At 46.3% G+C, this 12,492-nt stretch overlaps 1 protein-coding gene across 1 annotated transcript; it reads right to left on the bottom strand.

Annotated features, from left to right (window-relative positions):
* Positions 1-8,221: 8,221 nt before the first annotated feature.
* LOC110491211 (zinc finger protein 239-like) lies at positions 8,222-11,813 on the bottom strand. The gene is made up of 2 exons (XM_036948489.1): positions 11,706-11,813; positions 8,222-10,383 (listed from the first exon to the last, which is right to left on the bottom strand). The coding sequence occupies exon 2, from the start codon at positions 10,280-10,282 to the stop codon at positions 9,248-9,250; it is 1,035 nt and encodes a 344-aa protein (XP_036804384.1). The 5' UTR covers positions 10,283-10,383; positions 11,706-11,813; the 3' UTR covers positions 8,222-9,247.
* Between the last annotated feature and the right edge of the window lie 679 nt (positions 11,814-12,492).

Genomic DNA, 12,492 nt, shown 5'->3' with positions numbered 1-12,492 from the left:
GAAAGGATCTGGACCCTCAGATCCTCCAAAAGTTCTACAGCTGCACCACTGAGAGCATCTTGACTGGCTGCAACACCACTTGGTATGGAAACTGCTCGGCCTCCGACCGCAAGGCACTACAGAGGGTAGTGCGTACGGCCCAGTACATCACGGGGGCCGAGCTTCCTGCCATCCAGGACCGATATGTCTATAGGTTCGAGTCCAGGCTGTATCACAACCAGCCATGAATGGGAGTCCCGTAGGGCGGCGCACAATTGGCCCAGTGTCGTAAAGGTTTGGCCGTCATTGTAAATAAGAATTTGTTCTTAGCTGACTTCCCTAGTTAAATAAAGGTTCAATAAAATACAAAAACAAATAGGAAATGCTTAGAAATAACCAGGCTAAAGCAATGGATGTACAGGCTGAATGACTGGAGATTTGTGATGGCAAAATGCTGTACTGATGTGAATGGCTATACAGAATCCCAGTCACACACAGGGAACGGGGATCAGAGGTCCTAACGTGTGATTTATTAGGATCCCCAGTCGCCGATGGCAACGGAGACAGCTCGTCTTTACTGGGATCTGACACATAACAAAAAATACTTCACAGTTGACATATATTTAAAAACATGCATATGTAGTGTGTGTGTGTGTGTGTGTGTGTGTGTATCTATCAGTTACACATACCTGTCAGTACATACACACAAGTCACATGGAGGTCACATGGTCACATGGAGAGGCGTTGTGTCGTGAGCTATTGCTTCATCGGTTGTGTTTCCAAACCAGGTCTGAGGTTCACTAGCGCTGTATAAGATAGAAGGGAGCACCAGGCACTCACAGCTCTGTATAATACTGTATATAAGATAGAAGGGAGCACCAGGCACTCACGGCTCTGTATAATACTGTGTATAAGATAGAAGGGAGCACCATGCACTCACGGCTCTGTATAATACTGTATATAAGATAAAAGGGAGCACCAGGCACTCACGGCTCTGTATAATACTGTGTATAAGATAGAAGGGAGAACCAGGCACTCACGGCTCTGTATAATACTGTATATAAGATAGAAGGGAGCACCAGGCACTCACGGCTCTGTATAATACTGTGTATAAGATAGAAGGGAGCACCAGGCACTCACGGCTCTGTATAATACTGTATATGAGATAGAAGGGAGCACCAGGCACTCACGGCTCTGTATAATACTGTGTATAAGATAGAAGGGAGCACCATGCACTCACAGCTCTGTATAATACTGTGTATAAGATAGAAAGGAGCACCAGGCACTCACGGCTCTGTATAATACTGTGTATAAGATAGAAGGGAGCACCATGCACTCACGGCTCTGTATAATACTGTGTATAAGATAGAAGGGAGCACCATGCACTCACGGCTCTGTATAATACTGTGTATAAGATAGAAGGGAGCACCAGGCACTCACGGCTCTGTATAATACTGTGTATAAGATAGAAGGGAGCACCATGCACTCACGGCTCTGTATAATACTGTGTATAAGATAGAAGGGAGCACCAGGCACTCACGGCTCTGTATAATACTGTATATGAGATAGAAGGGAGCACCAGGCACTCACGGCTCTGTATAATACTGTATATGAGATAGAAGGGAGCACCATGCACTCACGGCTCTGTGTAATACTGGACGGTTCCTTGAATGTGTTCTGGACCTGGGGACTGTGAAAAGACCCCTGGTGGCCTGTCTGCTGGGGTAAGTGTGTGTGTCAGAGCTGTGTGTACGGTGACTATGGAAACTATTTGGAATTTCCAACACTTTGTTATTAAAACAAGTAGTGTCTTTCCTCAACTCTCAGCCAAGAGAGACTGTGTGCCCTCTGGTTACAATGGAGAGCAAGACTGTGTGCCCTCTGGTTACAATGAAGAGCAAGACTGTGTGCCCTCTGGTTACAATGAAGAGCAAGACTGTGTGCCCTCTGGTTACAATGGAGAGCAAGACTGTGTGCCCTCTGGTTACAATGGAGAGCAAGACTGTGTGCCCTCTGGTTACAATGAAGAGCAAGACTGTGTGCCCTCTGGTTACAATGAAGAGCAAGACTGTGTGCCCTCTGGTTACAATGAAGAGCAAGACTGTGTGCCCTCTGGTTACAATGAAGAGCAAGACTGTGTGCCCTCTGGTTACAATGAAGAGCAAGACTGTGTGCCCTCTGGTTACAATGGAGAGCAAGACTGTGTGCCCTCTGGTTACAATGAAGAGCAAGACTGTGTGCCCTCTGGTTACAATGAAGAGCAAGACTGTGTGCCCTCTGGTTACAATGAAGAGCAAGACTGTGTGCCCTCTGGTTACAATGAAGAGCAAGACTGTGTGCCCTCTGGTTACAATGAAGAGCAAGACTGTGTGCCCTCTGGTTACAATGAAGAGCAAGACTGTGTGCCCTCTGGTTACAATGAAGAGCAAGACTGTGTGCCCTCTGGTTACAATGAAGAGCAAGACTGTGTGCCCTCTGGTTACAATGGAGAGCAAGATGTGCCGCTCTGTTCTGGGCTGCAACTTAACTAGGTCTTTCTTTGCAGGACCTAAACATACGGCTGGACATGAATCAAGATGAGATAAAACTAGAGCCTGCTTGCAGCCTTCTTTGTGGTTTTCTACGGACAGACCATCATCTTTACAACCATTGAATCTATATGTTTTGACCAGGACCGTTCACAATCTAAGGTAACGCCAAGTAATTTAGTCTCCTCAACTTGTTCAACAGCCACACCACTCATTACCAGATTCAGCTGAGGTCTAGAACTTAGAGACTGTGCAGCACACAAACACAATCCACTTCAACCAGCTGCTGTTGATACTTCAGAATGAAAGGCAAGGATCATAATATAGAAATAGAAATATAGATAGGTAAAAAGAGAAGTACCATAGTCTACAGGTTACACTCTTACAGTAAAATCAGCACACAAACACAATCCACTTCAACCAGCTGCTGTTGATACTTCAGAATGAAAGGCAAGGATCATAATATAGAAATATAAATATAGATAGGTAATAAGAGAAGTACCATAGTCTACAGGTTACACTCTTACAGTAAAATCAGCACACAAACACAATCCACTTCAACCAGCTACTGTTGATACTTCTGAATGAAAGGCAAGGATCATAATATAGAAATAGAAATAGAATGAAATATAAATAGATAGGTAATAAGAAGTATCATAGCCTACAGGTTACACTCTTGCCGGGAGAGGCTCCTCCCCCCTCTGCTGGGAGCCTGCCGGGAGAGGCTCCTCCCCCCTCTGCTGGGAGCCTGCCGGGAGAGGCTCTCCAATGGAGAAGTTCCCTGGCTGTGTTGAAGTCATCGTCACTCTTGGTCAGAACTCTGCTGTGTCCATGTCTCCGGCAGGCCGTCTGTGGACCACTGGGTTAAACTTACCGCCTTCGAGCTGATGGGAGGAGCATTGATGTAGACTAGAGATGTGAGATGAGCAAAAGAGGACGACAAATCCTGTTGGGAGTGGCCCCTTCCCCTCTGTTGGGAGCCTTACCGGGAGCGGCCCCTCCCCCCTCTGCTGGTAAGCCACCCCTCCCCCTCTTTGTTCTCTGTTCAGTGAAGGGCTCTTTGTGTATTCTCATTGTGATTGACGTCTGGCGTGGATGTGTTCATCCATGCCGAGCGCTAGCCCTACCAGCCTGCGAGCGTTAGCCCTACCAGCCTGCTGGCGTTAGCCCTACCAGCCTGCGGGCGTTAGCCCTACCAGCCTGCGGGCGTCAGCCCTACCAGCCTGCGGGCGTTAGCCCTACCAGCCCGCTGGCGTTAGCCCTACCAGCCCGCGAGCGTTAGCCCTACCAGCCCGCGGGCGTTAGCCCTACCAGCCCGCTGGCGTTAGCCCTACCAGCCCGCGGGCGTTAGCCCTACCAGCCCGCGGGCGTTAGCCCTACCAGCCCCGCGGGCGTTAGCCCTACCAGCCCGCTGGCGTTAGCCCTACCAGCCAGCGGGCGTTAGCCCTACCAGCCTGCGGGCGTTAGCCCTACCAGCCTGCGGGCGTTAGCCCTACCAGCCTGCGAGCGTTAGCCCTACCAGCCCGCAAGCGTTAGCCCTACCAGCCCGCTAGCATTAGCCCTACCAGCCTGCTAGCATTAGCCCTACCAGCCCGCGTTACGTTAGCACTGAATGAGTCAGCCAGTTGCTATCAACACCCAGCTTACAGCTACATTAAAGTAAACCAAAGTGTCGCTAATACATAACACCATCTAATAGGGCTGGGCGATATGGCCCAAATATATAATATCACGTAGGACGGTATTTGACGGGATTTTAGGTTTTTGAATAATACAAAATTCTTTCTCCATTCTAATTGTTTTATATTGTACAAATCAACTTTAACCAAATGCAATTTCCTACATTTCCATCAATTTCTTCATTTCCTGCACTCATTTGTGATAATTTTCACACTGCCACGCAGGGCTGCATGATATTGGCCCCCCCAAAAAATCAAGGATTTATTTTTACCAAATGTAATTGCGATTTGACTTCTAATTTAGATCAAAACACTTGGGGGAACCGTTGAAATCATGGAAATAGAATATAAATAAGTGGGAATTTTGAATACAGTGTTGGTTGGCATGACAACAAATAAATGCCAGGGAGGAGCTACTTCAAGTAGATAATATATTCATGCAACTCGCTAAGAAAAGACAAACTAGCTGTTTGCAGATGTAAGAAACAAAAGGAAGGGTACATTCTAGAAGTGTATTGATATTGTTGCGTGCACTGCATCTGTTACTTCCGGCGCCGACAGAGATGGCCGCCTCGCTTCGCGTTCCTAGGAAACTATGCAGTTTTTTGTTTTTTTACGTGTTATTTCTTACATTAGTACCCCAGGTCATCTTAGGTTTCATTACATACAGTCGAGAAGAACTACTGAATATAAGATCAGCATCAACTCACCATCCGTACGACCAAGAATATGTTTTTCGCGACGCGGATCCTGTGTTCTGCCTTACAAACAGGACAACGGAGTGGATCCTATGCAGCGACCCAAAAAAACGACTCCGAAAGAGAGGGAAACGAGGCGGTCTTCTGGTCAGACTCCGGAGACGGGCACAGCGCGCACCACTCCCTAGCATTCTTCTTGCCAATGTCCAGTCTCTTGACAACAAGGTTGATGAAATCCGAGCAAGGGTAGCATTCCAGAGGGACATCAGAGACTGTAACGTTCTTTGCTTCACGGAAACGTGGCTTACTGGAGAGACGCAATCCGAAGCGGTGCAGCCAACAGGTTTCTCCACGCATCGCGCAGACAGGAAAAAACATCTTTCTGGTAAAAAGAGGGGCGGGGGCGTATGCCTTATGACTAACGTGACATGGTGCGATGAAAGAAACATACAGGAACTCAAATCCTTCTGTTCACCTGATTTAGAATTCCTCACAATCAAATGTAGACCGCATTATCTACCAAGAGAATTCTCTTCGATTATAATCACAGCCGTATATATCCCCCCCCAAGCAGACACATCGATGGCTCTGAACGAACTTTATTTAACTCTCTGCAAACTGGAAACAATTTATCCGGAGGCTGCATTCATTGTAGCTGGGGATTTTAACAAGGCTAATCTGAAAACAAGACTCCCCAAATTTTATCAGCATATCGATTGCGCAACCAGGGGAGGAAAGACCTTGGACCATTGTTACTCTAACTTCCGCGACGCATATAAGGCCCTGCCCCGCCCCCCTTTCGGAAAAGCTGACCACGACTCCATTTTGTTGATCCCTGCCTACAGACAGAAACTAAAACAAGAGGCACCCACGCTGAGGTCTGTCCAACGCTGGTCCGACCAAGCTGACTCCACACTCCAAGACTGCTTCCATCACGTGGACTGGGAGATGTTTCGTATTGCGTCAGATAACAACATTGACGAATACGCTGATTCGGTGTGCGAGTTCATTAGAACGTGCGTTGAAGATGTCGTTCCCATAGCAACGATTAAAACATTCCCTAACCAGAAACCGTGGATTGATGGCAGCATTCGTGTGAAACTGAAAGCGCGAACCACTGCTTTTAATCAGGGCAAGGTGTCTGGTAACATGACCGAATACAAACAGTGCAGCTATTCCCTCCGCAAGGCTATCAAACAAGCTAAGCGCCAGTACAGAGACAAAGTAGAATCTCAATTCAACGGCTCAGACACAAGAGGCATGTGGCAGGGTCTACAGTCAATCACGGACTACAGGAAGAAACCCAGCCCAGTCACGGACCAGGATGTCTTGCTCCCAGGCAGACTAAATAACTTTTTTGCCCGCTTTGAGGACAATACAGTGCCACTGACACGGCCTGCAACGAAAACATGCGGTCTCTCCTTCACTGCAGCCGAGGTGAGTAAGACATTTAAACGTGTTAACCCTCGCAAGGCTGCAGGCCCAGATGGCATCCCCAGCCGCGCCCTCAGAGCATGCGCAGACCAGCTGGCCGGTGTGTTTACGGACATATTCAATCAATCCCTATACCAGTCTGCTGTTCCCACATGCTTCAAGAGGGCCACCATTGTTCCTGTTCCCAAGAAAGCTAAGGTAACTGAGCTAAATGACTACCGCCCCGTAGCACTCACATCCGTCATCATGAAGTGCTTTGAGAGACTAGTCAAGGACCATATCACCTCCACCCTACCTGACACCCTAGACCCACTCCAATTTGCTTACCGCCCAAATAGGTCCACAGACGATGCAATCTCAACCACACTGCACACTGCCCTAACCCATCTGGACAAGAGGAATACCTATGTGAGAATGCTGTTCATCGACTACAGCTCGGCATTCAACACCATAGTACCCTCCAAGCTCGTCATCAAGCTCGAGACCCTGGGTCTCGACCCCGCCCTGTGCAACTGGGTACTGGACTTCCTGACGGGCCGCCCCCAGGTGGTGAGGGTAGGCAACAACATCTCCTCCCCGCTGATCCTCAACACTGGGGCCCCACAAGGTTGCGTTCTGAGCCCTCTCCTGTACTCCCTGTTCACCCACGACTGCGTGGCCACGCACGCCTCCAACTCAATCATCAAGTTTGCGGACGACACAACAGTGGTAGGCTTGATTACCAACAACGATGAGACGGCCTACAGGGAGGAGGTGAGGGCCCTCGGAGTGTGGTGTCAGGAAAACAACCTCACACTCAACGTCAACAAAACTAAGGAGATGATTGTGGACTTCAGGAAACAGCAGAGGGAACACCCCCCTATCCACATCGATGGAACAGTAGTGGAGAGGGTAGCAAGTTTTAAGTTCCTCGGCATACACATCACAGACAAACTGAATTGGTCCACTCACACAGACAGCATCGTGAAGAAGGCGCAGCAGCGCCTCTTCAACCTCAGGAGGCTGAAGAAATTTGGCTTGTCACCAAAAGCACTCACAAACTTCTACAGATGCACAATCGAGAGCATCCTGGCGGGCTGTATCACCGCCTGGTATGGCAACTGCACCGCCCTCAACCGTAAGGCTCTCCAGAGGGTAGTGAGGTCTGCACAACGCATCACCGGGGGCAAACTACCTGCCCTCCAGGACACCTACACCACCCGATGTCACAGGAAGGCCATAAAGATCATCAAGGACATCAACCACCCGAGTCACTGCCTGTTCACCCCGCTATCATCCAGAAGGCGAGGTCAGTACAGGTGCATCAAAGCTGGGACCGAGAGACTGAAAAACAGCTTCTATCTCAAGGCCATCAGACTGTTAAACAGCCACCACTAACACTGAGTGGCTGCTGCCAACACACTGACACTGACTCAACTCCAGCCACTTTAATAATGGGAATTGATGGGAAATGATGTAAATATATCACTAGCCACTTTAAACAATGCTACCTTATATAAATGTTACTTACCCTACATTATTCATCTCATACGCATACGTATATACTGTACTCTATATCATCGACGGTATCCTTATGTAATACATGTATCACTAGCCACTTTATACTATACTATGCCACTTTGTTTACATACTCATCTCATTGTACATACTGTACCCGATACCATCTACTGTATCTTGCCTATGCTGCTCTGTACCATCACTCATTCATATATCCTTATGTACATATTCTTTATCCCCTTACACTGTGTACAAGACAGTAGTTTTGGAATTGTTAGTTAGATTACTTGTTATTACTGCATTGTCGGAACTAGAAGCACAAGCATTTCGCTACACTCGCATTAACATCTGCTAACCATGTGTATGTGACAAATAAAATTTGATTTGATTTGATTTGATTGACCATGCAGACTGAACGCACGTGTCTGGTGGACCAGAAACAACACGTGTCACCTTGAATGAAAGGGGCGGGGCTAGGTCTGTGTGGAACGCGGCATAGAGAGAGATAACTCAAGTAGCAGAGTAAACGATCAAAATGGACACGGCATATCACATTTAACAAACCAAACATTAAAATACCGTTATATTTATAAAAAAATAAAAATCTTTAACTTGGCAAGTCCAATAAAAACAAATTCTTAAATTACATTGACGGCCGACATAGAATGTAAAGTAAAAACCCAAACCGGTCCGTGCATCAATATCCAGCCCTTCCATCTAACCAATTATGCGAAAATGTTTGCTATATGCAATTATTAGCCTAGCCAACGTTAGCTATTAGCCTAGCCAACGTTAGCTATTAGCCTAGCCAAAGCACAGTTATGTTCGGCATGCTAGAGCTCAACTACTGGAGACCAGTTAGAACACAACATAACGGCTTCCCACTAGATAACACAGTCACAAAGTCCTTGAAGAGCATGAGATGTGGGTAACATTAGCCAGCTTGAGCTAGCTACCGAGTCACCATAGGAACAAGAGTACATCCTGCCTTGTTTCCTTTTTTTTGGTGCCATTGTTATGAACTTGTGTAGTAGAGACCCTTTATAGTTCTGAGGAGCTGATTGGCTGACGGTGGGACGTGCCTCATAAGTGCTCTGAGCACTGCTCGCACTCAGCAATAATGGCTGATTTGAGGCCCAATATATTCAACATGTTAAATTATTGTGACGGTTGGTCGTAAGAGCCTGTAGAGCGGAGAAAGCGAGAGCCATCAACCGGGAATCAGGTAGGTATTAACACTTTACGGGCTGCCGCGCTAGGTTTTACTCCGATATATATATATATTTTTAATTTTACCTTTATTTAACTAGGCAAGTCAGTTAAGAACAAATTCTTATTTTCAATGACGGCCTAGGAACAGTCAATGGGCCGGGATCTGATCTGGAGCCTGTAGATCGGGATAAAAACGTGTCCACGTTTAGCTGGTGTCTCTTTAAGTCTGCTGTCTGCCTGAAGATCTTCCCACACTGAGAGAAGCGGTACAGGGCTTCTCTCCTGTGTGAGTTAACTTGTGTGCCCTCAGATGTGATGACTGACGGAAACTCTTCCCACACTGAGGGCAGTGGTAAGGCTTCTCTCCCGTGTGCGTTTGACTATGTTTCTTCAGATATCTTGCCAGACTGAAGCTCTTCCCACACTGAGTGCAGTGGTAATTCTTCTCTCCTGTGTGAGTTAACTGGTGGGCCGTCACATTTGATGAATGACTGAAACTCTTTCCACATTGAAGGCAGTGGTAAGGCTTCTCTACTGTGTGAGTTAACTGGTGTGCCCTCAGGCTTCCTGTTTGACTGAAGCTCTTCCCACACTGGGAGCAGTGATAAGGCATCGTTCTTGTGTGAGTAAGCTGGTGTCTATTTAAGGTCTGTAAAAGAGGAAAACTCATCTCACAAACAGAGCAGTGGTATGGCTTCTCTCCCGAGTGAATTCGATGGTGTGTCTTCAGGTGTCCTGCTTGACTGAAGCTCTTCCCACACTGAGAGCAGTGGTATGGCTTCTCTCCTGTGTGAATTAGCTGGTGTGCCTTTAGAGCTCCTGCCCGACCAAAGCTCTTCCCACACTGAAAGCAGTGGTACGGCTTTTCTCCTGTGTGTATTCTCTTGTGTTCATTTAGCTGTCCTTCCATACGGAAGCTCTTCCCACATTGGAAGCAGTGGAAAGGCTTCTCTCCTGTATGTATTCTCTGATGCCTCTTCAAATTGAACGAACAACTGAAAGTCTTCCTACACTGGGAGCAGTGGTACGACTTCTTTCCTGTGTGAGTAAGCTGGTGCGTCTTCAAGCTGCTTGGTGTCTGAAATCTCTTCCCACATTGACCACACGGGTACGTTTTCTTTCTTTTGAGGGTCTTTTTGCGTGGTAGGAGGTGAATTGGACAAATAAAACTGCCTCTGCAATCTGAGCAGGGGTGGGGCCTACAAGTGTGCCTTCTCAACTCCTCTGGATCATAGAAACTAGTGAAGCAGTCCATGCAGTGGTGATGTTTCTGTCTTGAGTTCCTCTGTCTGTGTTTATGGTTTCCTGATGCTGTGGAACTGGGCTCACTGTCTGAACCTGGGTTGGAGATCTCTCCTGTGGGAATATGGACAGATATGGGGTTAGAATCAGGAACAGAAAGCATTGGCTTTAGACTTGTCTAAAAAACAATTAAGATCCCTTTATTTGTCCAATTAGAACACAAGGTCCAACGGAATTGTGACTTCCTGTTTAAAACATAAACATACAGGTTGGAGCACAGGGCTGCCGTACTATGGGGGCATGTGGACCAGTTGCTGTGGGCGGTTAAGAGGTCTTAGTCAAGGGCACAACAGCAGGTGATGGCACGAGCCCAAGCTTACAACTCTTTATTCATTGTTTCATTAATTAACAGCAGATTATTTACTGGGCGATGAAAACAACGACTTTCTAATCACAACCATCTACCATCCACAGATATACACACACCGACTTGGGGAAAGAGTCGTCAAACAGTCAAGAGACACAGGTTGGTATACTGCTACACGGAGTATAGCATCTCTGTCTAAAAGCTGGGCTAACTTTAACAATAGTGTATCATCTCTGTCTAAAAGCTGGGCTAACTTTAACAATAGTATAGCATATCTGTCTAAAAGCTGGGCTAACTTTAACAATAGTATAGCATCTCTGTCTAAAAGCTGGGCTAACTTTAACATTAGTATATCATCTCTGTCTAAAAGCTGGGCTAACTTTAACAATAGTATAGCATCTCTGTCTAAAAGCTGGGCTAACATTAACAATAGTATATCATCTCTGTCTAAAAGCTGGGCTAACTTTAACAATAGTATATCATCTCTGTCTAAAAGCTGGGCTAACTTTAACAATAGTATATCATCTCTGTCTAAAAGCTGGGCTAACTTTAACAATAGTATAGCATCTCTGTCTAAAAGCTGGGCTAACTTTAACAATAGTACATCATCTCTGTCTAAAAGCTGGGCTAACTTTAACAATAGTATATCATCTCTGTCTAAAAGCTGGGCTAACTTTAACAATAGTACATAATCTCTGTCTAAAAGCTGGGCTAACTTTAACAATAGTATATAATCTCTGTCTAAAAGCTGGGCTAACTTTAACAATAGTATATCATCTCTGTCTAAAAGCTGGGCTAACTTTAACAATAGTACATCATCTCTGTCTAAAAGCTGGGCTAACTTTAACAATAGTATATCATCTCTGTCTAAAAGCTGGGCTAACTTTAACAATAGTATATCATCTCTGTCTAAAAGCTGGGCTAACTTTACCAATAGTATATCATCTCTGTCTAAAAGCTGGGGTAAATTTAACAATAGTTGTGGAAAGTGAGCTGTCAATAATAGCAATAATAATTTTAGAATCCCCTGAGGCACCAACTTCTCTCCGTACTCCACACCTAAACGTACCTGGGTCAGTGATACTATCTACTTCTTCCTCCAGATCTGGATCAGACAATTCTCTGCTATCCTCCTCCTCCTCCTCCTCTTTGACAGCTCTCTCCTCCTCCTCCTCTTTGACAGCTCTCTCCTCCTCTTTGACTCCTCTCTCCTCCTCCACCTCTTTGACAGCTCTCTCCTCCTCTTTGACTCCTCTCTCCTCCTCCACCTCTTCTTCAACTGCTCTTTCTTCCTCTTCTTCTTTGACTGCTCTCTCCTCCACCTCTTCTTCTTTGACAGCTCTCTCCTCTACCTCTTCTTCTTTGACAGCTCTCTCCTCCACCTCTTCTTGGATTTCTGTCTCCTCTTCTTCCTCTTTGACAATCACATTGAGTTCCAGTGGTTGACTGCAGTCCTCCAGCTTCACTGAGACCATCTCTGGACCCTGCTGTGAACTTCTCTGGGCTGGAACACCACAGCCAGAACCTGGGGACTCTGTGGACTTGGGTTCAGACATGGAAGGCTAGAGATGGATCCAAAAGAGGCACAAAAAAATGAAAAGTGAGTTTCACAAACAGGATGAGTTTCACTAGAACAGTTTTGCTTATAAAAAGGAATAGATGGAAAATGTTGCATGCGTGGTCTATCTACTAGGATTCTGCTAAGAAAATATAGCTAGCTAGCTAACATTGCTGTGGTGATGGCAACGATCGCTAACGTTAGCCATTTGAGCTAATTGGGTTAACTTTGATGCCCATTATGACATCAAAGAGGTGTTGTGACACGTGTGCCACTTGTCGATGGGTAATCCACTGTC

This window comes from Oncorhynchus mykiss, chromosome 17, assembly GCF_013265735.2.
Source record: "Oncorhynchus mykiss isolate Arlee chromosome 17, USDA_OmykA_1.1, whole genome shotgun sequence".
NCBI lineage: Eukaryota > Metazoa > Chordata > Actinopteri > Salmoniformes > Salmonidae > Oncorhynchus > Oncorhynchus mykiss.
Note: the sequence above shows the minus strand (reverse complement) of the source record. Positions and strands in the feature narration are given on the sequence as shown.

Excerpts from the sequence above, each read along its gene's own strand:
- LOC110491211 (XM_036948489.1), bottom strand. The coding sequence starts at position 10,282 with ATGGACTGCTTCACTAGTTTCTATGATCCAGAGGAGTTGAGAAGGCAC.